This window comes from Kogia breviceps, chromosome 8 (genome assembly GCF_026419965.1).
Source record: "Kogia breviceps isolate mKogBre1 chromosome 8, mKogBre1 haplotype 1, whole genome shotgun sequence".
NCBI lineage: Eukaryota > Metazoa > Chordata > Mammalia > Artiodactyla > Physeteridae > Kogia > Kogia breviceps.
Window position 1 is genome coordinate 95,327,980 of NC_081317.1, and position 27,844 is coordinate 95,355,823.

The 27,844-nt window shown below is 39.5% G+C and overlaps 1 protein-coding gene across 1 annotated transcript; it reads right to left on the reverse strand.

The window, feature by feature from the left end:
* On the reverse strand, window positions 1-27,844 carry DIRAS2 (DIRAS family GTPase 2). The gene is made up of 2 exons (XM_067039802.1): window positions 27,675-27,844; window positions 1-1,532 (listed from the first exon to the last, which is right to left on the reverse strand). Exon 2 carries the CDS (start codon window positions 1,494-1,496, stop codon window positions 897-899), a length of 600 nt encoding a protein of 199 aa, XP_066895903.1. The 5' UTR covers window positions 1,497-1,532; window positions 27,675-27,844; the 3' UTR covers window positions 1-896.

The window sequence follows — 27,844 nt, forward strand, 5'->3', positions numbered from 1 at the left end:
CTAAAAAATAGCTACTTTAATTGCTTTTATTTAAAATCTGAGGGCTGGAAGAGTTATATCCCTCATGGGTCAAAGGAAGGAAACGTCACATTTCTAAAACTCTCAAAATATAACACACAGGAGCGTTATTGCAATGTTTTAGTACTGTCACAATATCCTTACGCAAACATTTTAAACGGAAATAGAAGAATTTCTGACAGAGCGGCACACTCTTAGAGAATTCATCATTGTATGTGAAAAGAAATACCCTAAAAGGCTAAAATGATATCTGCTAATAACTAGACTTAGTGAGGTGAGGACCTCCCCTCAGAGTGGCAAGGCTCACAGGTCAGCTGGGAACTGACAATGAACGTCCTCTGGTGGGTAGAGAGGCTGTGTTATTTTTAATTCAGTAAAAGAACCATGGAACCGAACAACTTTGGCCTGGTCTTCTCACCTCTTCCCACCTCTCCCCTCCCCAAGGGTTGTCACTGGCTTCTGAGCAGAGGGGATGCCTGGTTTGGGGGTGGTGCCTGCAGCTCTGGGTTACCATGCTCTCACATGCACGCAGATGGTATTTCCCCCTATTGGCACACGCTGCTTCCGAGGGCACAAGCCCTCACGCCTCCTGATGGCAAACGATGCCTCCAGAAATGGCTGGCACCCCACTCGGTTCCCTGCGATGCTGAGCATGTTAGTTTTCATTTTAAGCATTTGTCAGATTCCCTGATTCTGGAGAGGGGGTGCTTATTGGTGGTGGTGTAAAATGCCCTCTGAGGACAACAGCGCACATCTCGGTCAAAATGCAATATTTAACACGTGGGCATCTGACATGCTACCCTGACGACTGTGGGTTTCATGTGGAGGGGGAGGGGAGGAGAGGGAGACACACAATTCCTGCTCCCACGGGAGGGAGTTCACATGATCACGCACTTGCCCTTGAGCTTTTCTTTCCTCTTCTGCTGCTTGCTCTTTTTCCCGTCGATCTGGAGGCTCACGGTCCTGCGCTTCTCCAGGTTGAGCAGCTCCTGGAAGAGCTCCTTCACGTTGTGGTTGAGCTTAGCTGAGGTCTCCATGAAGGCGCACTTCCACTTGCGGGCCAGCGCCTCGGCCTCGCTGCTCTCCACCTCGCGGTTCGGGCTCTCGTCACACTTGTTCCCCACCAGCATGATGGGGATGCTCTCCACATCCCCTTTGATCTCACAGATTTGTTCATAGATGGGTTTGAGCTCCTCCAAGGACTGCCGGCTGGTGATGGAGTAGACCAGAATGAAGGCATGCCCTTTGGAGATGGACAGCCGCTGCATGGCAGGGAACTGGTGGCTGCCCGTGGTGTCCGTGATCTGCAGGGTGCAGATGCTCTTGTCACAGCTGATGACCTGCCGGTAGGTGTCTTCCACAGTGGGGATGTAGCTCTCCCGGAATGTACCTTTCACAAACCGCAAGACCAGAGAGCTCTTGCCAACACCACCTGCGCCGAACACGGCCACCCGGTAATCGTTGCTCTGCTCTGGCATGTTGCTTGAGGGCTCCAATGATCAACTAAGAAGCACCTAGCAAAGGAACCAGATGTTTGAGAAAATTAGTAAAAGAAAAATCTAGGAAAAGGTTGCTTTACCCTCTCTTGATAGCTTAAAACAAAATTGAAATGGTACAGTTTGCTTTCATTTTCCCAACACAAGAACAATTCAAATTTCATTTTATAATTCTGTAATTCTAAATCCAATAAGTATAGCTAATCCCCGGTTTTTAATAGGGCTGTTGATCTACTGAGTGGCTAACTGGAGCCAGTCTATTTCTCCTTATTGGACCATGGTTCTGAGCAGCTTTGCTCTCACATCACCCTGTGCCCAGGGAAAAGATGCCAAGTCAGTCCAAGGGAAGCAGAATCCAGGAAAGGTAATGGGGAGATGGAAATTAACCAAGCCCCAACACACACACACACACACACACACACACACACACACACAATCACAATCACAGCAGATCTTTACTATTTAACCTGAAGTACTGTGAATACCCAATACACTGGTCATAATATGTAATTTTTTAAAAGTACAAGGAGGAGGTTAAAGGCAAGGAGAATGCAATTTTTACTCAGTGTTTACATTAACTCACCAGCCTGCAGAACTGGTGTCATTATCCCTGTTGTGAAATGAGAAAACACAGAAGGAATAGGGGAATGTAATGTCCCTGACTTCACACATCCAGTGAGAGGTGAGGCAAGGATGCAAACTGCAGTATCTCTGTCCCACAGGCTGCTGTACCACAAGTTGCTGGACAGAGAGCTGGTCACAGGGGCCTGGGCACTACTCAGGCCATGGTGTGGACTCTCATTTAGCAGTAGGAGTTGACAGTTAACTAAGAAGCTTGGAGGGTCCTTTTATTAATCAAATTTAAAATGATTATGGGTGCTCTATTTTTAAGAATTATAAGAAGTCAAGTGTTACTAAGATAGTGATATAAACCACTATTAATGGTCATTAAAATGGAGTAGAATGGGGTTTCCCTTCATCACAAACATCACCCGTTTCCTGACATACATATTATCAAACATCTTTCATCCTGTTCCTTCTTTGGTAAGAAAGGACGTATGACATGCAAAAAAGTAGAGAATCAAGAAACAGTCAACATTTTTAAAACAAAGTAGACACGTAATACGGTAATATAAAGCATGGAACCCATTTTCTCCAGGCAACATTCTGCTGACTTTCACTTTTCTAATCTTAGAGTAACCAAGGGACAGTAATAAAAGGCAGTGCTCAAAGTCATTTTCAGAGACCAGTAAAAATTAAATATAATTAGCCATGGAAGGAAATGGGTATGTGCAGCTAATGTCTACTGGCAGACAGATCAGATCAAAGCCCAGGATTGTGGCATCTCATCTCCTGATTTCTTTCTGAGTTCACCATGTACATTTGCCTGCAAATCTTCTCAGTTAAATACTCAGCTGTTCTTGTGCACACTTTGGAATCCCTAATCTTTCAAAAAACTGAAGAAGCATCTATATGTGTATATATATATATATATATATATATATATATATATACATAAATATATATGTATGTATGTATAACTGATTCTCTTTGCTGGACACCTGAAACTAACATGACATTGTAAATTAACTATACTTTGATGTTTTAAATGGTTACAATTTTTTTTAAAAAAAGAACAAACTGAACCCACAGGAAGAAAAATGAAAGATAAGATTACAGTAGAAAGTAATAAAGAAGAGAAAACCAACAGAAAAAATTAATAGAACCAAAATCTGTTTTTTTAAAATATCAACAAAATTAATTTTTGCACTAGACTGAACAAACAAAACAGTAAGACTCAAATTATTAAAATCAGGAATGAAAGAGGAAACATTACTGATCTTGCAGAAATAAAGATTACAAGGGCATGACCAACTGTAAGCCAACAAGTTAAATTCCTCAGATGAAACAGATGGAAACTACTCAAGCTGACACAAAAAGAAATCAAAAATCTGAATAGAACTTTAATTGGATAGTAATCAAAAAACTATCTAAAAAGAAAATGCCCAGGTCTAGATGGCTTCACTGGTGAATTCCAGCAAACTTTTAAAGAAGAATTAATACCAATTCTTCACAGTCTTCCAAAAAACTTAATAGGAGAAAACACTTCTTAATCTTTCTGAATCCAATATTACCCTGATACCAATACCAGACAGAGATGTCATGAGAAAACTACAGACCCATTTCTCTTATGAATATAGATATAAAAATCAACAAAATACTAGCAAATTGAATCCATCAATATACAGAAGGATTAACAACATAACCAAGTAGAATTTATGCCAGCAATGCAAAGTTGGTTTCATATATATACATATATATATATAACTTGTATATAACATAACATACCATATCAATAAAAGACAAAAACCATGATACCTCAGTAGATACAAACAATTGACAAAATTCAGCACTCCATTATGTTAAAACAAAAACACTTAAACCAGCAATAAAAGGGAACTTCCTCAACCAGATAATGGGCATATAATGAAAAATACCAAACTAACACAATACTTAATGGTAAAAGATTGAATGCTTTCTCCCTAGGATCAGGAAAAAGAGTTTCCACTCTTACATCTTCTATTCAACAATTTACTGGGGGTTTTAACCAGGAGAATTAGGCAAGAAAATAAAATAAAAGCCATCCAGATTGGAAAAGAATGAAACAAAACTATATTGCAGGTGGCATGACTTTGTAGACAGAATATCTTAGGGACTCCACTAAAAACTATTAGAACTAATAAAATAGTTCAACAAGTTTTCAGAATACAATACCCATTTAAAAATTAATTGTATTTCTACACACTTGCAATGAACAATCTAAAATTAAGAAACTAATTCCATTTATAATATCATGAAAAAGAATAAGATACTTAGGAATAACCTTAACAAAGAAGTACAAAATGTATACTCTGAAAGTTACAAAATATTGTTGAAAGAAACTGAAGACCTACATTAGTGGAAAGACACCCATGTTTATGTATCAGAGGACTTAATTTTGTTAAGATAGCAATAGTCCCTGAATCACCTACACATTCAATGCAATCCCTAAGAAAATCCCAACTGACTACCTTACAGAAATTGACAAGCTGATCCCAATATTCACAGGAAAATTCAAGAGACCCAGAATAGTCAAACCTATGTTGACTGAAAGAAATAAAGAGCAAAGTTGGAGAACACATACTTCATGATTTCAAACTCACTATAAAGCTACAAAAATCAAGACAGTGTGATATTGGCACAGGATAGACAAATATATGAATGAAAAACTTCAGAGTCGAGAAATAAACTCTTACTTTTACAGTCAACTTCTTTTTGACAAGGATGTCAAGAAAACTCAATAGAGAAAGAATAGCCTTTTCAACAAATGATGCTGGACAACTGATATTCACATACAAAGGAATGAAATTGGATCCCTCCCTTATACCATATACAATAATTAACTCAAAATGGATCAAAGACCTAAATGTAAGACCAAAAACTATAAAACTCTTAAAAGAAAATATAGGCATAAATTTGTGATCTTTGATTTGGCAGTGGTTTCTTAGATGTGATATCAAAAGCATGAACAAGATTAAAAATAGGTAAATTTGATTTCAAGAAAGTAATAGGCAACCCAGAGAAAGGGAGAAAATTTCTACAAATAATATATCTGACAAGTGATTAATTCCATAACATATAATAAACTCCTGCTATTCAATAACAGCAAGGAAAACCCAAAAAACTAAAAATGAACAAAGCACTCGAATAGACATTTCTCTAAAGAAGCTATACCAATGGAAAATAAGCACTTGAAAAGATATTCAACATTACTATTACTAATTATTAGGGAAATGCAAATCAAACCACAATGAAATACCACTTCACAGCCACTTGGAAGACTTTAACAAAAATCACAAATTAAAAAAAACAAAAATAGAAAATAACAAATGTTGGCAATGTTGTAGAGAATTTGGAACCCCTGTGCATTGCTGGTTTCAATGTAAAGTGGTATAGCTGCTTTGGAAAACATTCTATCACTTCCTCAAAAGCTTAAACAGGGCTTCCCTGGTGGCGCAGTGGTTGCGAGTCCGCCTGACGATTCAGGGGACACGGGTTCGTGCCCCGGTCCAGGAAGATCCCACATGCCGCGGAGCAGCTAGGCCCGTGAGCCATGGCCACTGAGCCTGTGCTTCCGGAGCCTGTGCTTCGCAATGGGAAAGGTCACAACAGTGAGAGGCCCGTGTACCACAAAAAAAAAAAAAAAAAAGCTTAAACAGAATTACCATAAGACCCAGTGTTTTCCATAATTCTATACCCATGGGAAATGAAAACACAGCCACACAAAAAATTTTATGTGCATATTCATAGCAACATTATTCATAATAGCCAAAAAGTGGAAAAAAATCCAAATGTTCACCAACTAATGAAGGGATAAGTAAAATGTGGTAGATCCATACAATGAAATATTATTCAAGAATAAATAGATACGAAGTACTGATAGGTGCTATAGCATGGATGAGCCTTGAAAATATGATGCTAAATGAAAGAAGCCAGTAACAAAAGACCACACATATTGTATGATTCTATTCATATGAAACATGCAGAATTGCAGATTTATAGACAGAGAAAGGATATTTGTGATTGCCTAGGGTTGGGGTGACATGGGCATTGGGGAGAAATGGGAAGTGACTGGACAGAGTTTCCTTTTGAGTGATGAAACGTTCTAAAACTGACTGTGGTAATGACTGCACGACCCTGTGAATATACTAAAAACTACGAAAGGGTATACTTTAATTGGGTGAATTATATCTCAATAAAGCTGTAGTTTTAAAAAAGACATTGTATAGGGCAGCAGTCCACTGTATGTGATGACACTGTCTACTGATTCTGAAACTGATTCGGTGGGAGAAATAACGTGCTAAACATTAACAGGCTCAGCTTTATTCTTAATACCAGATGATGGAAACAACACACATCTTCACAGTAGAAATGATAAGCAAAGAATGGAATATTCATACTATAAAAAGCAATACATTGAATTAATTTATTCATACCATAAGAAAAAGCAACGCAAAGAACAATACAAAGAATAATACATGCAACAACCTGGTTGAATCTGACAGTTGAGATGTGTTAGGCAGCCTGCTGGGTGCTAGAAATGTGCATATTTTCACATGGGTGGTGGTAACAAAGGTGTTAACACTACACTGTTATAAGGTAAGGTTATATAGATTATTCTGAATGATTTTATTCTTCTAAAATTATCATGGAAATAAAATCACAATTTTTAAAAAAAATTTAAAAACTGGGAAATCTAATAGGATTCATTCTCAGACCCCAGTAAAAGGAATAATATTGTTAGAGTTCAAGTATGATAGACCTGGAAAGTAAGGCTTTGATTTTTAGTAGGAAGTTGTTCAAAGATAGGGATATTGAATAATATTCCCCAAACTGAGAAGGAACTTCGAGACTGAAAAATGAAGCAGGCAACTCCATAAAGTAGAATTATGAAGTTTATTGAAGTGAACTTACATACAGGTTGGATCAGGCAGACAGCAATCCAGAAGCATTCATAGCTGCACTTCCCCCCTGCTGAAAAGGGTACAGGGGAATTTAAAGGGGCCAAAGTGAAATATAGAATCTGACCACCAAGTGAGAAGCACGTCTGTACCTGTCAGGAACTGGGATTTTTTCCTCCCCAGCAGGGGTCTCATGAACATCTGTGCCAGCAAAGGCACTCTTCCAGTTTTCATCAGATGAAGGCAAGGGTAAAAGTTGATAGGAAGCTTATCTGGCTTGGATGTATTCTTTGTGAGTTAGGCAAAAGCTCAATCATGCAGAGAAGAGAAGGGGTAGGATTGCAGAACTAAGATGGAGCTGACAAAATGGAGTCAGTGTGGCTCAGCCTCACAGAAATAAAAGGAAGACTGGCAAAGTTTCAGTTAAGTGGTGTTGGAGAGTACAAGTCATCCTGCAATGGGTATGAGAGTGACGAGATGAGATGGCTACAAAGACAAGTGTAGATTTCTCTTTAAGGAAATTTGGAGATTAAGGAAAGGAGAAGGGACAATTGGCAAAGGTTAAGGTAAGGGTTAGATGGGTGGGAAAGAGTATCTGTATGGGTCTGCCGATGGATATCTGATGGAGCAAATCTGGAAAAAAACAGGAGCCACTGGGATTCAGGATGCACACACAGCAGGTTGGTCTTCAGGGAGAGAAGGAAGGGTAGGTGATGGCAGAGAAGCCCCGATTAAACCTTCCCAGACCAACCCTGCTGTTCAGCTTAAAAACTTTAAAAAGAAATAAATTTTTTAAAAAATGATATAATGCATGGTACTTGGTTAAAAGAAGAATAAACAAAATTGTAAAATACTCCTTTATCCATACCCAGACGCCTTCCTTAGGCCGCCCTAGTCTCTCTTTCCAGAAATAACCACTGTTAAAAAGAATGGAAACTCAGTTGTTTCCTGGTGTTCACGGTTAAATTTTAAATGATGCATTCATTGCTTGAATAATAGATCTTAATGTCTTGACTTACTGACTTTGGAACATCTCTCTCTATGAAATTAGCACTATACCTTCCTCCATTGCCTAATTTTGTTAGGTATACTGTTTTTAAAGTACATATCAGTATTTATGTTTTCCAGATATAATATTTTGTAATTTGTTTCAAAATTTAAATTGTCTTCTGTGGTTCTTCTGCAGGTTGTTTCTAAACCCTATCAATAAACAGCATTAAAAGGACTTTGTAAAGATTTTTCATTGCAGAAGTAGACAGGACTGGACCCACTGAAAGGGAAAGGTCATTTTCATTAACTTTGCTGATTGCATAATTTTCTGTGTCAGCAACACTGGGGTCTTTTTCTAGCTTTTTTGTTTGTTTTTTGCTTAAGTAATACAACTTTTGTATTTCAGTATATCACCTTCCTTGGACCCATTTTACGCTTTGGTACAAACATTACTGATAAATTCTTTTAGATGATGTTAAAATTTCTGAGCTCATGTCCTCACTTGATTGATAGAATTCTGCAGTCAAACTAAGTTCAAATTCTTTTTTCTTCAGATTTAAAAAATTATTTAATTTTATCATCCATGGTTACTGACATGAAATGCAAAGCCAGTACAATATTCTTTCCTTTGTAGCAAAGTTGTATTTTTCTCTTCTCTTTGGCAGGGTTAGGATATTCTCTTTATTCTGGGAGTCATGACATTTCACTAGGATATATCTAGAACTGCTTTTTAACTATGGTGGTTTTTTTGGGGGGGCGGGGGAGTGAAGTAGATGGTTAAAAACCTAACCCTTTCTGCAGCTTGGGAAATTTTTCTTTTTCTTTTTGAAATTACATCATCCCAATCCCTATATCTTTTTCCTCTTTCTGAAACTTGTATTACAGGATGGACCAAGTATACATGTTCTTGATTTCTCAAAATCTTTTCCTTATGCTGTCAATAAACTTTCTCATACTCTGATATTTTTCTTTTTTATTTTAACATCTTTATTGGAGTATAACTGTTTTACAATGGTCTGTTAGTTTCTGCTTTACAACAAGGTGAATCAGTTATACATATACATATGTTCCCATATCTCTTCCCTCATGCGTCTCCCTCCCTCCCACCCTCCCTATCCCACCCCTCTAGGTGGTCACAAAGCACCTAGCTGATCTCCCTGTGCTATGCAGCTGCTTCCCACTAGCTATCTATTTTACATTTGGTAGTGTATATATGTCCATGCCACTCTCTCACTTTGTCCCAGCTTACCCTTCCCCCTCCCCATATCCTCAAGCCCATGCTCTAGTAGGTCTGTGTTTTATTCCCATCCTACCCCTAGTCTCTTCATGACATTTTTTTTTTCTTAGATTCCATATATATGTGTTAGCATACAGTATTTGTTTTTTCTCCTTCTGACTTACTTCACTCTGTATGACAGACTCCAGGTCTATCCACCTCATTACAAATAACTCAGTTTCATTTCTTTTTATGGCTGAGTAATATTCCATTGTATATATGTGCCACATCTTCTTTATCCATTCATCTGTTGATGGACACTTAGGTTGCTTCCATGTCCTGGCTATCGTAAATAGAGCAGCAATGAATATTTTGGTACACAACTCTTTTTGAATTATGGTTTTCTCAGGGTATATGTCCAGTAGTGGGATTGTGGGGCCATATATTTTTCTTTTTCACAGAAGCACTTTGTTATCTCAGGAAAGGTGATATGATGCAGAATTTCAATAAGAATGCTAATTGAGATTTGTTGCTGCTGTGCTTATCTGAGATACCTCTGGTTTCATTTCTTCATTGTGTTCCTTCTCTTTCATATGGTTGGCTTCACCATATGTCTGTTGGTCTCTTGTAGCCCACTGATTTAAAGAAGAATCATATTGGCTGGGAAAGGCAGCTAGAGTGCGTTCTCTTGATGCGCATATCTGTTCACCAACAGCCTAGCCCCTATATAGGAAGGCTGTCTGGAATGACTTTACATATGCCCTTCTATTTTCCTTTTCTTGAACTTGTTTGCACTATACTGTCTCTACAGTCTCTTACACTTCTAAAAAGCGTATACATAAACAGACAAATGAGGGAAAGTATCAAGGAAAGGCAGTAAACTATCCATCCCAAAGCATCATAAAATATAAAAATGTGTGTTTTATAATAAAGATTCAAAATGAGACATTTTAAATACTGAAAATCAGGTTAGAGGTGCAATATTTTGATTTATAAGAAGTATACATTTGGTCATTCAGACGACCAAAATATATTTCTCATATATATTTGGTCTTTGTCTATGGTTCCTGGCTCACAGCTCCCCAAACTCTTGGAATTTCATGAGTGGTAAGAGCAGTGGAAGCATCTTTTGTTATAGTATTCGGCCTCTTGTCCTTTGCTCCTAAAAACACTTCAGAACAATAAAGGTATAATATGAGTGTCTTGTTATTCACAGCAAGCCCCTTTCCATCGCCTGGGTTGAGGTTAATAAGGTGACTTTGGGAAAGTACTTAAAGACTAGGGTTTGGTTGCCAGGATAACTAACCAACTTTCAGCCCCACCTCCCACCTCCTGGGAGGAGAAGGGGAAGAGAGAGCCTGGTGGTTGAATCAGTAGCCAATGGCCAATGATTTAATCAATCATACCTGTGTAATGAAGCCTCCACAAAAACTCAAAAGGACAGGATTAGGGGACCTTCCAGGTTGGTGAACACATGGAGCCATGGGGAGAATGGTGCACCTAGAGAGGGCATGGAAGCTCTGTGCCCTTTCCCCATACCTTCCCTATACATCTCTTTCATCTGGCTGTTCCTGAGTTGTATTCTTTTATCATAAACCAGTAATCTAGTCAGTAAAATGTTTTCCTGAGTTCTGTGAGCCACTCTAGGAGATTAATCGAACCTAACGAGGGGCTAGCAGGAACCTCTGATTTACAGCTAGTTGGTAACAACCTGGACTTGGCAATTGGCATCTGAGGCAGGGAGCAGTCTTGTAGGTGAGCCCTCAACCTTTGAAGGCTGATGCTGTCTCTGGGTGATAGTGTCAGAATTGAGTCAAATGGAAGGACACCCAGCTGGTGTCTGGAGAATCGTTGGATGTGTGGGGAAACCTCCTCCACATTGTAATTGGGTGCAGAATTATCAGAGGCTTATCCTAGGCCCACCTAGGATTGTAGGGAAAATGGACTTTGATTTCCTGAGTCACGAAAGTTGACTATTCAAGTATCCTTTGGAAGACACATTAAATTCATGTGCATGAGATTAAAAATAAAAAAAGAAGAAGAAAGAAGCAGCAGCATCTCAGGTAAAACCACCGTCTTTATCTGCATTATATCCTGATTTAAGCCTGCTTCAAAAAACAAATAATTGAAACAACAAGGTGCTACTGTATAGCACAGGGTCTTATATACAATCTCCTGGGATAAAGCATAATGGAATAGTAAAAAAAAGAATATATGTGTATAACTGAGTCACTTTGCTGTACAGCAGAGATTGGCACAACATTGTAAATCAGCTATATACTTCAATTAAAAAAAAACAATGACAAATGCAGGAAAATAAAAAACCAGTTGAAACCAGAGAAAAATCATAGATTACAAGAATTCAGCTGTCAGCCTTTGGAAAAGCCAGACAATTTAGTATACTATCCTGCCAAAAAGTCCCATCAACAGACTGAGATCAAGGGCACCTGCATTTCCTGAAGTTTATACAGGCTATTAACTGCTCAATTTTTGCCTTGGTTTTCCACAATGCTTTCTCCTCAGGTAGATTTGTCTTCATTACAACACTTAAACTTTATTACCTTTAAGCAAATTCCATATTTAAAGTTGGTACTTGAGAGCCTATATTTAAAACTACTACTAATAAAAGGCAAATGGGTCATTTAAGTAAAAATAAGGACTATTGCTGATACTACAACATAAATAAGTATAACTTAAAAAGAAATTAACAATTTTTAACAGAACATACATTCTCTAGGTAAGAGAGAGTACTTTGACATATTTTTAGAATCTTAATTTAATTAAGGATCCATTTCATGTACCTTCTTAGCTGAACATAAAAAATGAGAGATTTATTAGTGAGAAATGCCTGCCTGATCATAAAGAAGAGCTAAATATCCATGGCTCATCCTTCTCCAAAGAAGCAGAATCCTTTTTTCAGGAATCTTGTTTCATAGTGTTATGGAGACACCCACCTTAGCAGTATTAGTGCAGGTGCTAAAGCAGGTGACACATCTGCACCCAGATAATGGAGACCCCATCCCATATATGGGGGGAATCCCTAGGCACTCATCACAAGACTCATAATATCTGTAACAATGAAATAGAGAAGTTGTTAACATTTCTTGGAATGGAAGATCGGTAGAACAAATTATTCTTTAAGAGTTTCATTACTGAGAGGCAAATAAGCTCACAGCTTAGGCACAGAAATATAGTTCACTGATGCCTGTCTAAAACTATTCCACTAGGGGAAAATATGACGGCCAAGAAGCCCAAACAGCCAAATAAAATTCACTTAGTGACATTGTTCAGACTGAGCCTATGTTTGGTCCATTTTCTGCTTATTTCTTTTCTACGTGGGTAAGAGAAGTAAAAAGGTAAACTATGTGGATTAAAAAGAGTATTGTCCTAGTCAAAGGATCAGTTACCGAGCTTGACCCTGAATGCCCAACGCAGCATGATAGCCATGTGGGGAGATAAACACCAAAAGATGAAGACAGCTGGAGGATGCAAACTCTGCCAGCAAGGAGAAGAAATTGTTCAAAGCCAAGGGTGATGGCTTAAGGTGCTGCTGTGTGCAGCCTGGGGCCCTTCCTTCACTGTCAACCTATTGGAACATGATTCTATACGTATACTTGGTTAGGTAGATTTTTAGTTTTAGCCAAATGAAAGTTTACAAAATTGGCAAGTGAATAAAAAAGATTCCTTCACACAATCATGAACTAGTTTGTTACTCATGCTTTTGGCGTTATATCTCAGAATACATTGCCATCATGAAGATGTACCCCTACATTTTCTTCTAAGAGTCTTATTGTTTTCGTTTTTATATTTAGGCCGTTGATCCATTTTGAGTTAATTTTTGAATATGGTGTGAGGGGATCCAACTTCATTCATTTACCTGTGAACATCCAGTGTCCCAGCACTATTTGTTAAAGAGACAGGGCTTCCCTGGTGGCGCAGTGGTTGAGAATCCGCCTGCCAATGCAGGGGACACGGGTTCGTGCCCCGGTCCGGGAAGTTCCCACATGCTGCGGAGGGGCTGGGCCCGTGAGCCATGGCCGCTGAGCCTGCGCGTCCGGAGCCTGTGCTCCGCAACGGGAGAGGCCACAACAGTGAGAGGCCCGCATATCACAAAAAAAATAAAGAGACAGTTCTTTCTCCATTGAATGGTCTTGATCCCCTTATCAAAACTCAATTAACCGTAAATGTAAATTAGGCTTATTTCTGGACTCTTAAATTTATTCCATTGGTCTCTATGTCTATTCCTATGCCAGTACCACACAATTTTGTCTACAGTATGTTTATAATAAGTTTTGAAATCTGTAAGTATGAAGCCTGAGCTTTGTTCTTTTTTAAGATTGTTTTGGCTATTTGGCGCCCCTTGCAATTTGTTATGAATAGATAAATTGGACTTAATCACAATTAGAAACTTTTGTGCAACAAAGGACAGTGTCAGGAAAGTTAAAAGAGAACCTACACAATGGGAAAAAGTGTATCATATACCTGATAAGAATCTCATATCCAGAATATATAGAGAACACTTACAACTGAATAGTAAAAAGAAAAACTAATTAAAAAATGGATAAAGAACTTGAATAGATATTCTCCAAAGAAAATATACAAATGGCCAATAAGCACATGAAAAGATGCTTAGCATCACTAGGTATCAGGGAAAAGCAGATCAAAACCACAATTAGATATCACCTCACACTCACCAGAATGGCTACCATCAAAAATCAAAACAAAAACACAAACAGAAAATAACAATGTTGGGGAAGATGTGGAGAAATTAGAATCCTTGTGCAATTCGACTAGGAATCTAAACCAGTGCATCCACTGTGGGAAAGCTTTAACAAAGCATTACCGTATGATCCAGCAATCCTCTTGTGGGTATATACTCAAAATAGTTAAAACAGATATATAATTGTTATACAGATATACAACTGAAACAAGTGAAGAGATATTTATATACCCGTGCTCCTAGCAGCATTATTCACAACAGCCAAAGCAACCTAAACGTCCATCAACAGATGAATAAACAAAATATAGTATACATACACAAATGAATATTATTCAGCCTAAAAGGGAAGAAAATTCTGGCACATGCTACGACATGGATGAACCATGAGAACATTATGCTAAGTGAAATAAGCCAGTCATAGAAGAACAAATAACATATGATTCCACTTACATGAAATACCCCTAGAGTAGTCAAGTTCATAGAGACTGAAAGTAGAATGGTGGTTTACCAGGGGCTGGGGGGAGGGGAGAATGGGGATTTATTGTTTAATGGGTGCAGAGTTTCAGTTTTGCAAGCTGAAAAGTTCTGGAGATGGATGGTGGTATGACAATGTGAATGTACTCAATGCCCCGGAATCGTACAACTGAAATGGTAAATTTTATGTTATGTATATTTTACTACGATAAAAATACATGACCGTAAGTAAAATATTTTTAGCAAAAACAAAACTATGAATAAAAAACCACACTCATAACGTGAGCACAATTATCAGCACTGGCAGAGCAGACAGTCCTTCTCCTGTGTCATCCACATTACACAGTAATAGCAATAAGGATCTAATCCAATCTGACCAGGCTAAAAAAGTCTAATTTCTTCAGAAGACCAATTAAATTTTGCACCTACTTCCAGGCCCTAATTTTGTACTGTATCAATGGTACTGTGACACATCACTCTTAGCCACTGCGTTTAAAACTAAGCCCACAGGACTGCATTGTCCAGTATTGTAGCCACTTGAAACTCAGCTAGACTGAATTGAGAGGTCCCGCACTGGATTTTGAACACTTAGTGTAAAAAAGAATGTTAAATATCTCATTCATAAGTTTGATATTGATGACAAGTTGAAATGATATTTCATATATATTGGGTAAAATAAAACATGATTTAAATTAACTTCAGTTGTGTATTTTTTTTAGATGTGATTACTAGAAAATACACAATTACATATGTGGCTCACATTGTTTATCTATTGGGTTGCACCACTGCAGAACAAATCTCTACACTTTTTTAGCAAAGTTTAACACATTATACTTAATCCAGTATGTTACAAAATTTAACTAAACTTGATTTTTTTAAAGGCTTAGAATCTTCTTATTATTAATATTGAAAGGCAAAATGCCACAAGTCATTGGAAAAAGTTATTTTTCTGCCATAATATATAAAATAATACACCAAAATGCATGATGACAAACTAAAATGCATGCCTTTCTCAGAGTCCTGTATGAAGATAATTAGAAAACAATACTGAAGGTGTAAAGAACCAATATTAGAAGTTTCACAGGGGAGATATTTACTAAACAGAGCAAAGCAGAGATATTTCAAACGCACTTCAGCACATCTATTATTTATTGGAATGATTCTCTTTCAATAATAAGATACTTATTCTTCTCTCGGTATCTATTTATTTGTTTTTTCTCTCTTGGTCTTTATTTATTTGTGTTTTCTCTCTCCCTCTCCCTCCAATATCAGTGCCATTAAGGCAGGGACCCCGTGGAATTCACCCACCAGCACATTATTTTATCCAACCCAATGCCGGACACATCAGAAACACTTTAGCACATGTTGATTATCTGCTGTTGAAATACATTTTTGTGAGCTGACCAAGGAAAATTGTACCAGAAAAGATCAATGAACTCTTTAAAGTAACAAAATCAAGTTTTGAAAAATCTACGTAAGAGTAACCGCTCATAGGTTGGCAATGTCCAGTGAAATAAAAAATTACATGAGGATCTGTGGTGACATTATATAGACAGAACCAGAGGTGAATGAATTTATTGCATTGTTCATCAGTCAGTTCTTGCAGCAAAGAAGCTGAAGCCAAAATTAGGCAGGAGCTTCTGGATATCATGCATTTGGATATTTTATTTTTTAATATATAGAAATAAGACCTTTACGATGTAGTAAATTCCTTACAATACTTTATAAGATGAGGAACCACCATGAAAATATTTTCTACTACATGATGGTTCACTAGTCATCTTGCCGCAAAGAAAATATGTGTTGCAGAACTAAAAGGCAAGTCGTGTTTTTCTATTACACAAAAAGCAATTGTTCTACATTCATAACCATTTTCTGGGTGGCAGGTGGCTGTTAGTAGTATGCCACACAGCAGGTATTTTCCAAAAATAAGCACACTTCTCCATCCCTGTAATAGAAAGATGACATTTTAAAACATGAGGGAGGGATCAGTACCTGCTTTGGAAAAATAACTGTCCTATGGAGAGAGCATTTTGAAAAGAGAGGTAATGGTGGAGGCATTTTTATACATGATTTTACCAAAAGCAATGCAAACGTTTCCCTTAAAAGCTCTCTTATCTGCACAATTACAAACTTGAAAATCATTATTTTGTCATCTTAAAAGTCTTTCAAATGAAGGGTTTCCATGGCTGTGAGTGCATTGATCAAAACACATCAATGCAGTATCTTTCAGTTACATTTTGTACAGTGGACATCAGAGGAGGCCAGAAGCCAGAGAAGGGCTCCCTGGCAAGCTGCTATTGGAGCAAAGATTTGAGAAAAGTGGTGGTGTGAATTCTGAATACCTGGGAGATGAACTTCCCTGGCAGAAAGAACAGCAGGTGTAAACACAGATGCTAGCGTGACATGTTCTAGGAACAGGGAGGATTCTAGAACGGAGGGAGGGAGGAAGGTAGATGAGGCCAGCAAAGTAATGGGCAGGGGATGGGGGTTGGTGTGGAGGCAGCTTTTACTGTGAGAAGGACAGGAGGCCATGGAGGATTTTGAGCAGAGAAGTGATAGGTCTGACTCACGCTGTGCCAAGACCTCCTTGAGGACTCTGAGGGGCAGGAGACAGTCAGGAGGTCTAGCTGGGGTGAGGGTGGTGGCAGGGCAGGTGGGTCAGTGTCATCAATCCTAATTAACAAGCCAGTAAGACTACCTCATACCTCCATCCTTGTTACTCCTCCCCACCACCCAGCTATGATCACCCTCTCACCAGTGTCATCAGGTTTCACGTCTTTAGATGTCATCCACGTGCCAACAATGTCCAACTGCATACCCATGGGCAGGCTTCTTTCTTAAACTGCAGAGTCATATGTCTCTCTCCCTCCTGAACATCTCTACTCTGATGCCTTGGGGACATCCTAAATATAATATGTGCAAAACTGAAACCCCTATATCACCCTAAACTGCTTACAATTTTCTTCATCTCAATCAGTACCCACATTCTCTCTCCAGCTGTCCAGGCCAAAACCCTTGGAGCCCTCCTGAACCCCTCTTGTTCTCCTGTACATCATGTCCATCCCATCAGCAAAGTGTGTCAGCAGTATCTTCAAAACATGCCCAGATTTAGCCACAAATCATCTTCCCCACTGGCCTCACGCTCTTGAAGCAACTGTCACCTCTTACTTGGATCACTGCCACAGCCTCTTAAGTGGTCATTGCTTCAGGCCTTGAGCCACTCCAATCAGCTCCCCACCCAGACACCAGATTACGTCGTTCCTGTGCTTAAAACCCACTGGCTGCCCTATCTCCCTGAGAGTAACAGGTGAAGGGCTCTGCCCCTTCCCGTACTCTCACTTCCTACTATTTTGCACCCCCTAGCTCACTTCATTGCAGCCACATTTGTCTCCTTGTTGCTACTTGGACATGCCTGCCATAATCCTGCCTCAGGGCCTTTGCACTGGCTGTTCCTTCCACCTGGAGCACTCTTCCCCCATTAACTCCCACACACCTAGGTTCACATGTCACTTTCTCAGTGAGAATTTCCCTGACCACCTCATCTGAATTTACAGTTCTAGCCTCAACCCTGGCAGTCTTTAGCCACTTCCTGCTTTTTTTTTTTTTCTATAGCACATATCCCTTTCTGACATGCTTTGCAATTTTCCTTTTTAAAACTGTGTTTATTTCCACTACATTGTACGCTCCATGAGGGGTTTTATCTGTTTCTTTCACTGCTGTCTCCCCAGTGCTTGAACACTGCCTGGCCCATAAAAAGTGCACAGTGAGAATCTGTTCAGTGTGTCAATGAATCTGCACTTTACTTCTAATGAACAAACTGGGAAGGCCAGGCCAAGCAATGCACCTCAGGCGAGAGCAACATGAGCAGAGACCTTGGGCTTCATCTCTACCTGGCATGTACCTGCGGTAGGAACCCCTGCTTTGGTGGTGGGCTGGACGGGATCTCAGACGTGGCTTCCAGGCTACAATGACAGAGGACTAGTGCGGACCATACCACGGTGTCAATGGCAGGGCAGTTCTGCCACTGGAGAGGTCTCGTCCACGGCCCTCTGCTACAGGAGTGTATTAACAAAACCAGACCAAGACCATGTGAGGGCCCTGTGGAGACAGAGCCCTCCAAACACTCGAAGGAGGGTGGCATGAACATCACTGTCAGCAAGAGGAAAGTGATATGAGGTGAAGCTAGTAGAAGGGAGGCATGGCCAAGATCATATGGGCTTTCAGAGGGCAACCCACAGCCATCGAAGGCGTCTGGCTTTACCGTATAAAGAGGACAAGAAGTCTATTATAATCAATTGGGCCCATTGGGATTGACATACACACACTACTATACATTAAATAGATAATTAATAAGAACCTGCTGTATAGTACAGGGAACTCTACTCAGTATTCTGTAATGGCCTATATGGGAAAAGAATCTAAAAAAAAAATGAGTGGATATATGTATCTGTATAACCGATTCACTTTGCTGTATACCTGAAACTAACACAACATTGTAAATCAACTATACTCCAATAAATTTTTTTAAGTGGATGAATAAAATAAAATAAAAAGGTCCCACAACAGACAGTTTAAACTAGAGTGATATCAGGAAAGACAGAAAACAGTTAAAGTGACATCAATAGCAATGAGTGATGGCTGCTGGAGGAAAGAGTTAGACATGGAGTAAGAGAGAATAAAGTGTCAAGGAAAACTCCTAAGGTTTCCAATTGGTGGAACTGGAGAGATGGGATAAGATCAAAGGCCAGGTTTTAGGGGAAAATCATGAGCTTGATTTTCAGCAGACAGAGCACCAAGTGTCTTTGGGACAGTCGAGGGCTCACGTCAAGTGGGCAAGTGGAAATGCATTCAGGGTAGCGCTAGCATTGGGGGGTTGGAATGCACAGGTGGGAGTCATCTGTGCTGAGGTAGCGATTGAAGCCAATCCCTATGGATCAGATGGCTTGTAAGAACAGAGAAAAAAACAACAGGGCTTAGAGACAGCCTCAGGAGACTCCAAATTGTACTGTTTGAAAGGGCAGTGGATCTGCAAAGAATTAAGAGAAGGAGTGAACAAATAGTAGAAACAAAAGCAACTGCACTGAAGGGCATTTTGTGGAAGCCAATGAGAGGGGGGACTTCAAAAAAGAAGAGGGCTTGACCATGTAAACTGATAGGAAGACGTAAAGTACGGTGAGAGCACGAAAGCACCTGCTGGTTGAGAAGCAATGAAGGTCACTGGTGACACTAGCAAGAGAAGCTCCAAAAGTACCCTGGGTGGAAGCTAGATTGCCATAGGTTGAGGAGTGATAGTGAGATGCAGACATTGATACAGACAGCTTAGAAATAGTTCCTGAGACTGGTTGTGAATTGGTGGTTGAGTGGTACCCAGTTTTGATTAAATATAGAGACATGAACATGTTTAAATGTTAATGGGAAGGTAACTGAATATATTAGCAAAATAAAGTGTAAGTTCTGGGAGAGGCTCAAGGAGAAGTTGAGCAAGGATGCTGCAGAATCAGTCTGCTATGGTCAAAGAGAAGATTCTCTCTGGAAGTGGGAGAGCCTCCAGCACTGATGAGATCCCCTGTGACTGTGGGTGTGGAGCTTAAGAGGGGTGGAAGGAAAATACTGAAGTCACCTGGATGACATTTGAACATAAGGTGAGTGAGAAGACTAAACCAGAGGGCAATGACCTTGGTGAGTGTAGAATATCCAGGAGTTCCGAAGCTGACGGAATGAGAAAAGGCAAGGGCATACAGTCGGGAATTGGGAACAATTAATCAGTGAATACGTACTTGTGTCTGTTCTCTGGTTACTAGGCAGGTCAGCAAAATTCACTGTAAAAGGCTATAGCTCCTCATGTGTCTAGAATCCAATGACAGACAACATCAGACAGGCCGTAGTACCACCAGCCCTTAGCAGGCTTCAAGGCCAGGACCCCCAGAGTCATTATATAGATAAATAGCTCAAGACCAGAGTGACAAAATTATCAAGCAGGAATATTCTTGCATGCTCAAAACTGTGAGTTCAGTTAGAGTCAGGACTGCCTGAGGGGAGATGAGCTCAGTCAAAGACCAGAGGAAAAGAGTGCTCGTGAAGCAAGGAACATGGATTTAACCAGATACAAAATAGGGAGTCCTGTAGGTCTGTCTTAAAGACAAAGATGTAAAGAAAAAAGTCAATGTTTTTAGATGAATCGGAGAGTGTACATACTAGGTAAATTAGGAAAAGCTAAAACTAAAGGCCAGAATTCCATCCAGAAGCAAAGTGCAACTATGAGACAATGGGCTTCATGCCAGGTTGTAAAGGAGAATAAATCTGAGATGGTGAGAGAGAGGAACCACTAAGATGCTGGTAATATAGCAACCACCAACACAGCCCAGGAGTCCCCGACCATCTAGCCAGTGTTGAGAGGTCCCAGACAAGCCTGATCTTTAAAACGTCTCTGATTTGGGAATCAGCAGCTCCATTTCACAGATAAGGGAAGTGACAACTTAGGTGGTTAAAGTAACAGTGCACTGATGCACAGCTAGTAAGTGGCAGAACCTGCTTTTCAACTCAGGTTTAGCAAAACCAATAAGACACTCAGGCCAATCCAAATTAGAAACAACTGAACAAGGAGCTCTGGATTTTGAAATGTTGGAGGAAGTTTTTTTTACACTAACACGTAATTTTGCCAAGCAATTTCCAGAACACCTCGTATTTGTTTTAAAAAATGTAACAATGATGTTAGGCAGCGAATAATGGATGACTGTGATGTTTTCTGATTCATCAAAAGGTTAGAGAAGCCTTATAAAAGGTCCACATCAAAAGCTGAACTCTGAGCAACGATACCAGGTGGTTAGTATAAGACCCGCTTGTAGGAAAACATGGGTTATACTTAACGCCATGGATATTTCAATCAGTATTTTAACATAGTCCCAATGCCAGGGGCAAAAGTGTCCTGATAAGGCTGACCAGTGAAGGGCCAGGCCACAAGAGACTGTAGTCAGAGTAGGAGCTCTGATTTTGCCTGGTCTTCACAGGTCTTAGGAAAAGGCAATGAGATGATACAAAAATGTTTATGACTCACATGCCTTTCAAGGCTGAGTTGAAGATTCACAGTTCCTAATTAGTACAAGCCCTGCAATTAAGGTTTGGGTCACACTGGCCATCTCAGGGTTGTAGACCAAGATCCCTGTGTGCCCCAAACCTGGCTTGTGTTTCCATAATGGAAACAGAACAGCTTCAGTGGAACCTGGAATTGTCCTAAAGGGCAGAGCTGGGTAATCGTATGAGAGAAAATTCTCAGAATGTGCATGTAAGAATGAAAATAGTATAGAATAATAATCAATGTAAAAAAAAACCAATATGTCATGTTTGGAAATGACATTTTATATATATACACATATGTCATATATATATATGTCATATGTATATATATATATATATATGTCATATTCATTTCCAATGCATTAACTTGATCAGGCTCGTTTTTTCACATTAACTCACAGAGGCATCTTATGCAACATGATCTCTGTTTCAATCACCAGAAATAGTCAAGAGCACAAATCAAATGGGAAAGGAGGGTTTGTACTGAAACTTAGTAGGTGTTATGAGTTTAGTGGTATCAGGTGTTAACAAAATGGTATCTAGGCAAAGAGGGATAGATATCAACTGACAGCTCATTAGTGACAGAAACACACACACACAAATGCAAGTGTAGTATCCAGTGTTCGTGCAGATCCATATTAGTACATATGCAGCCATACTGTGCTTTTTACCAGCTGCATAGAACTCCTGAGATGGTCCATCATTTATCAACCAGTTTCTCACTGACTGCTTTTTTTGCTCAACAAACATATAATATCTCATCATAGTTTTGAGGCTACATGTAGACTAACCTCCTATAAATGGAACTACTGGATCAAAGTGTATGTGCATTTTAAATTTGGTAGAGATTGCCAGTTGCTCTCCAAAATTACCACCAATTTGCCCCTAAAGGTGTGTGACAGCGCTAGTTCCTCGCACGTGGCATAGCCCAGTGGGCATGTATTATCAATTCTTGGATCTGGATCCTCCCCAATGTAACAAGAAGGCTGTTGCTCATGACTGTTTAAATTGTATTTCTTTAATTTGTGTGAGACTGAGCATTTCTTCATATGTTAAAAGTAATTTGTATCTTTGAGACCTGCATGATCCTGTGCTCTGCTCAGTTTCTTATTAGTTTGCAATGATCGTATCTGTCCTATTTCAAGGCGGTCATTCTCAAGCTGTGCTCAGCAGACCAGCATTGTCCCCCTCACCTGGAACCACGCTCCAACTGCCAGAGCCCCACTGAATCAGAGTCTCTTGGGTTGAACCCAGCAATCTCAGGTTTAGCCACCCCATCAGGTGATTTGAATGCTCAAAATCTGAGACCTACTGTATTAAGGAAATTAGACCTCATCTTAAATAAGTTGAAAATGTTTATTCCCAGCTGCCATTTGTCCTTTGATATTGTTTCTTTTTCCTGGACAGAAATTTAAAATTTCTGTGAAGCCAAATTTAACAAGCTTTTCCTCTTTAGAATCCCAGTTTGGTATCATCCTTAGAAAATTCTTCCCTACTCTGAGATCATTAAACATTCTCTGTATCTACATTTTCATTCTTTATGTTTAAATAGTTGCTCCAACAATCTGATTTATTTCTGCATCTTGAAATTGATGGTATATTTAGGGGAATTTAAATTAACATTTAAAAGAAGGACAGAACAAAGAAGAGGTGCCCAGAGTGCCATCTGTAAATCTACTTGGAATAATCAAAACTATATAAATATGTGGTTGTCATGTCATGGAAAATTTAGATTCTTTTCAAAATCTAGGTCACCCAGTCATTTCTATCATTCAACATTTCCAGGCTCTTTTTTCCTTGCATAGAGCTTACACAGACCTTACATAGATGTACACTTACATACACCTTACAAAAACAGTAAGGTCAGTTTTACATTTTGCAATGCCCTCCCACTACTCTGGTCAAGAACCCAATGAAGCCCAAAGGGGCCTCAAAAGAGAAGCACAATTCTTCTTGAAGTGTAGGGGACTATTCCACAAACACTTTTCTTTAAATCTCAGGGGACTATTTCAAGAAGGCAATGCTATAACCCACTGCTATTATGGGTGTATATGTAAGTGGTGGGGGGAGGGGGTTGGCAGCTGGGTGGTGGTGTTGGGGAGGTGAGTTCAAGTTTATACCAAAAGGGAAATGCCTTTGAGCTGGATTTTTAAGGTAACAGAGACCTGAGAGAACTCCTGACTTTGCTCTGGATGCAGAGTCCTGGATATTGATCATTTTTCCTCTTTGCTCAGCATCATCTGAAGATAAACTCCAAATTCGGAAGTCACAGAGGTGCTCCAGTAAAACACCTCTGAATGTAAAGAGGACATAAGTTACCCCTGCAAAGCCTTCTCTGTCTAAATGCTGATGGCTATCTGGACTCTTCTGGAGCCCAGCTTTGGAAGTTAAGGGATGTGGGGGTAAAGAGGGATGAGGGAGAGAGAAAGACACACAGAGAGACAGAGACACACAGAGAAAGACACAAATTACTATAGGGAGGCCTAATGGAGTGCACCTCTGTTCTCTTATTTCCTCAGAAAAACATCACTTTCCAGACATTAATTAGTTTTAGAAAAACAGTGCATAAACTCCTTTCATACAAAAAAAAAAAAGCTCTCTTTAAATGTCCTGTCATGATTTCCAGGGCAGAAAGCCATGCGATGCGAATGGTACCCAGAACTCATCGATCACACAAGCTATCCAGAGACTGGGTGAAGAAACTGACATCTCTTCATTAAGGTATTCATTTCTGTGTTTCAGGAAGTCGGTACTCATGGATCAGTCAATTATAAAGCATTACATTTCACCAAACTTGATTTAATCGTGTTGAAACAGATAGATACGAACAAAGATATGCATGCTAGTGAAGGATAATATTAAAAGATCTAAATACTAGCTCAGTAGTTATCTATTGATTTTACAATGAGTTTGCTGCTACTTGCCCAGTAATTTAAATATGAAAATTGAATGATCTCCAATGAGGCATGGGGACTCAGGGACTGGACCAAAGCAAACTTGGTGCAAAATGGCAATGCCCCCCACTAAGTCTGCTCTCATTTTTTCTGCTACAGTAGATCTCTAGTCTGCCTGCAGGTTGAATCCACATCTACTGGTCATTTTTCATAAAACCAGGGGAAGTATTTGACCCAATCCTTTTGTTTTACTAATAAAGTAGTAAAAATAGGTTCAAGACTGCACAACTACTCAATCGCAGGGCAGGGTAGGACACAGGTCTTATAGCAATTTGAGATCATTTATATATAGTGTGTAACCAGTTTAATATTTCAGCTTTTAAATTGCTTTGTCAAAAGGTTAACGTTCCATAGTTGTTAGTTGTGCTAACAACTATAGTTAGTTAGTTGTGTTAGTTGTTAGTTCTATAGTTGTGCTGGCCAATATAACAGCCTCTAGCTACATGGGCTATTGACCTCTGGAAACATGGCCAATCTGAATTGAGATGCTCTGTAAGTGTAAGACTTAACATAAAAAATGTAAAATATTAGTATTTTGTATTGACTACATCTTTAAATGGTCATTTTTTAATATTCTGGGTTAAAGAAAATATATTATTAAAATTAATTTCACCTGTTTATTTTTCTATTGTGACTACTAAGACATGTTAAATTATGCATGTGGCTCAAACACTTTATTTCTATTGGACGGTACTGATTTATGGGAAAAAACTGCACTAAGGAGAGAGCTACAGCAATCTTCCTTTCCTGAATTTGCTAGTGACAAGAGCAAAGGAGGAGAGGATGAGACGGCACTTGTTCCGAGTACTTTAAAAAGTACTTACCTGGTCAAGGAAGCCAGACTTGCAAGCCACATAATAAAAATAAAAACTAAAACATAATTTGAAATCAAATAATTTTTACGTTAATCCTTAAATGTGCATGCATGTGTCAATTTTACTTGTAAAAGAACGTTAGCAATTGTGACAACATGACAATCAACACCTCCCCTTTTAAGAGCAGCTATTTTCCTAGAAATATCAGAACCAAAACCAGTGTCTTAGAAATCAGTTCTGCCTTTAAAACGACATCTGTCCATTATAAACATCCATACCAAGCAGATAAATGATTGATAGCTGGATGATAAACAGATGATAGACGTCAAGACAGACAGACTCGATTCACCATATAAGCAGGAATGGGGCACCATGGTCATCTGAACTGAATGTTACAGGTCAGCACTGAGCCCATTTTAACTTAAAACAGCTGGCAGGCAACCTCCTCACCCAGACAGGCAAATGTTCCTCTTTGTAACAAAGAAATTCTCTACTGAAAAAATGGACTGCCTTTATCTTGGGGGAAAATAATGATTTTGTCTAAATTAATGTTATTTTCCAATATACTCATATTTATCAACTATGGCCACAAAATTAGAAAAATGAACATATGTGTTTATTATCACAGCTACACTCTTTTGATAAAAAGAACCCTGTTATTTTTCAAAGGTTTTAATTTTTCAGTAAGATATGCAGGTATGAGATTAGAGACACTATTTACTCCTGAAATAATATATTTCTAATAAAGTCAGGTGTGGTTTCTAGGAGATGCACAGCATGAAATGAATAAAGTCTTCTCTGCTCTTATGGTGAGATGGCACTGCTGATTGCTGAGAATGCTAACTTGCTAGACACAAGCTGAAAAGGGACTTCCACAGCTTGGAATTCAATTCAGGTGTTTTCTGAGTCTCTTCTTTGGAACAACTCTATTAAAGCTGTAACAAGAAAAGATTCTGGAGGTTTCTGCAATAACCGTGCACATATATTTGCCATCTTGCAGAGAACTGAGCAGCAATTCTGTGCGACGGTGGAGACAATCACCTCTCTCCCCCCTTCCTTCCTGTGTTCACCAGGCACCATGGTCCCTATTACCAAATTAAATGCCATGTGTTAAATGGGATGAAAATGCTTCCCTGCTTTGTGTCTTCTGTTTCTATAAAATGAACTATGGATTTTCCTTTACCTCAGCCCATAGGATCTCCTGTATTTCCAGAGATAGAATTCTTGACAATTTGCAATTTCAGGCAACAACCAAAAAATAGTATTCCCCCACAAATTTGTTAAATTTCTTCTAATTTTATCCTCCTCTTTTCTCTCCCTCCCACTCCACCTCTTCGAATCCAAATGCCACTGGAAAAGAAGCGCATTTGGACTGCTTTGGAATGTAAAATGCTCCAGCCTTTTACTGTTACCTAGAAAATCTTCCTTAAAAAGAATATATATTTTTTAAGTTTTTAGTTCAAAGCAAAAAAGGTCCCCTATGCTAAGACTGGCTTCTCACACGTAAGGGGGTCATTCAGAAAACAACGTGGGCAAATATGTAGAATAAATTCCTAAGGAAGGCAAGCTGTGTCACTGCACAGTGGGAAGAAACAATTCCACCACATCGGTGTATTTCACCATTCAATGAATGTAACATGATTCACAGAGCTTCTAGTTTTAAAAGTCTCCCAAACCGCCATAGAACGTGAATAGGAGTTTTAAAGGAGAAAAACAGCATTTTTCAGGACGGAAGACTCAGGCAGGTTCCCACATGGCGAGAAGCCAGCAATGCTTTGCAGGCGACCCCGGGAGCTGTCAGCAGTCATTGTCATCTTAATGGGAACCACAATCTTACAACTAAAGATGGAATGAGGCGCCTTTCCCATCTTCTGTTCTTACAACAACGAAACAGGAAAAAACACTTGTAACGTCATGAAACACATTCTTTAAAAGGAGAATTAAAATATTTAGCCAAGTCTCAGCCAAGCCCGCGAAGGGCTCCGGTCTAGTAGGAAAACACGCTGAAACAAAACAGCAGTCCCTAAAGTGCCTCGCATTTCACTCACTTTGGACCACATCTTTTCAGGACTTTCGTAAATCCATTAAATCAACTTCTACATTAATAGAAACACCTGCACCGTAGAATTTTCTAAAACACGAACTCCCGCTTTAGAAGGAATCCCAAATAATTTGTAAGATGCAGATTTTTTTTAAGGACATGTTTTAGAAAAGTGTACCAACATGCTCACCCTCCCTGACAAGGATACAGAAATGCAGCTTTTTCCCCCCTCGCCAACCCCAATCTTTATATTGCTGACTCGCCCTCCCAGATAGCGTCCCTTCTCGGGGGCTGGCAAACAAGGATGCCAAAGCCGTCGGTGCCCCAGTGAAGAAGCAGCGAAGCCACAGCAAGGGAAGAGAAATCGGTTACCTGAGGATGAACAGAACTCTGCTCAGAGCTTCTTCCGAGCTCGCCTCGCATAGGACAGGGCAGCGCAGGCTGTGAGGATGCGGGCTCCTCCCGCAGGCAGGCGGGGCGCGCGCTCCCTCGCGCCGCCGTGACGATGCTGTCAGCTGCTCGCCCGCCCGTGCGCCCCGCGC

Coding starts and splice junctions, on each gene's coding strand:
- DIRAS2 (XM_067039802.1), bottom strand. CDS start 1,496: ATGCCAGAGCAGAGCAACGATTACCGGGTGGCCGTGTTCGGCGCAGGT.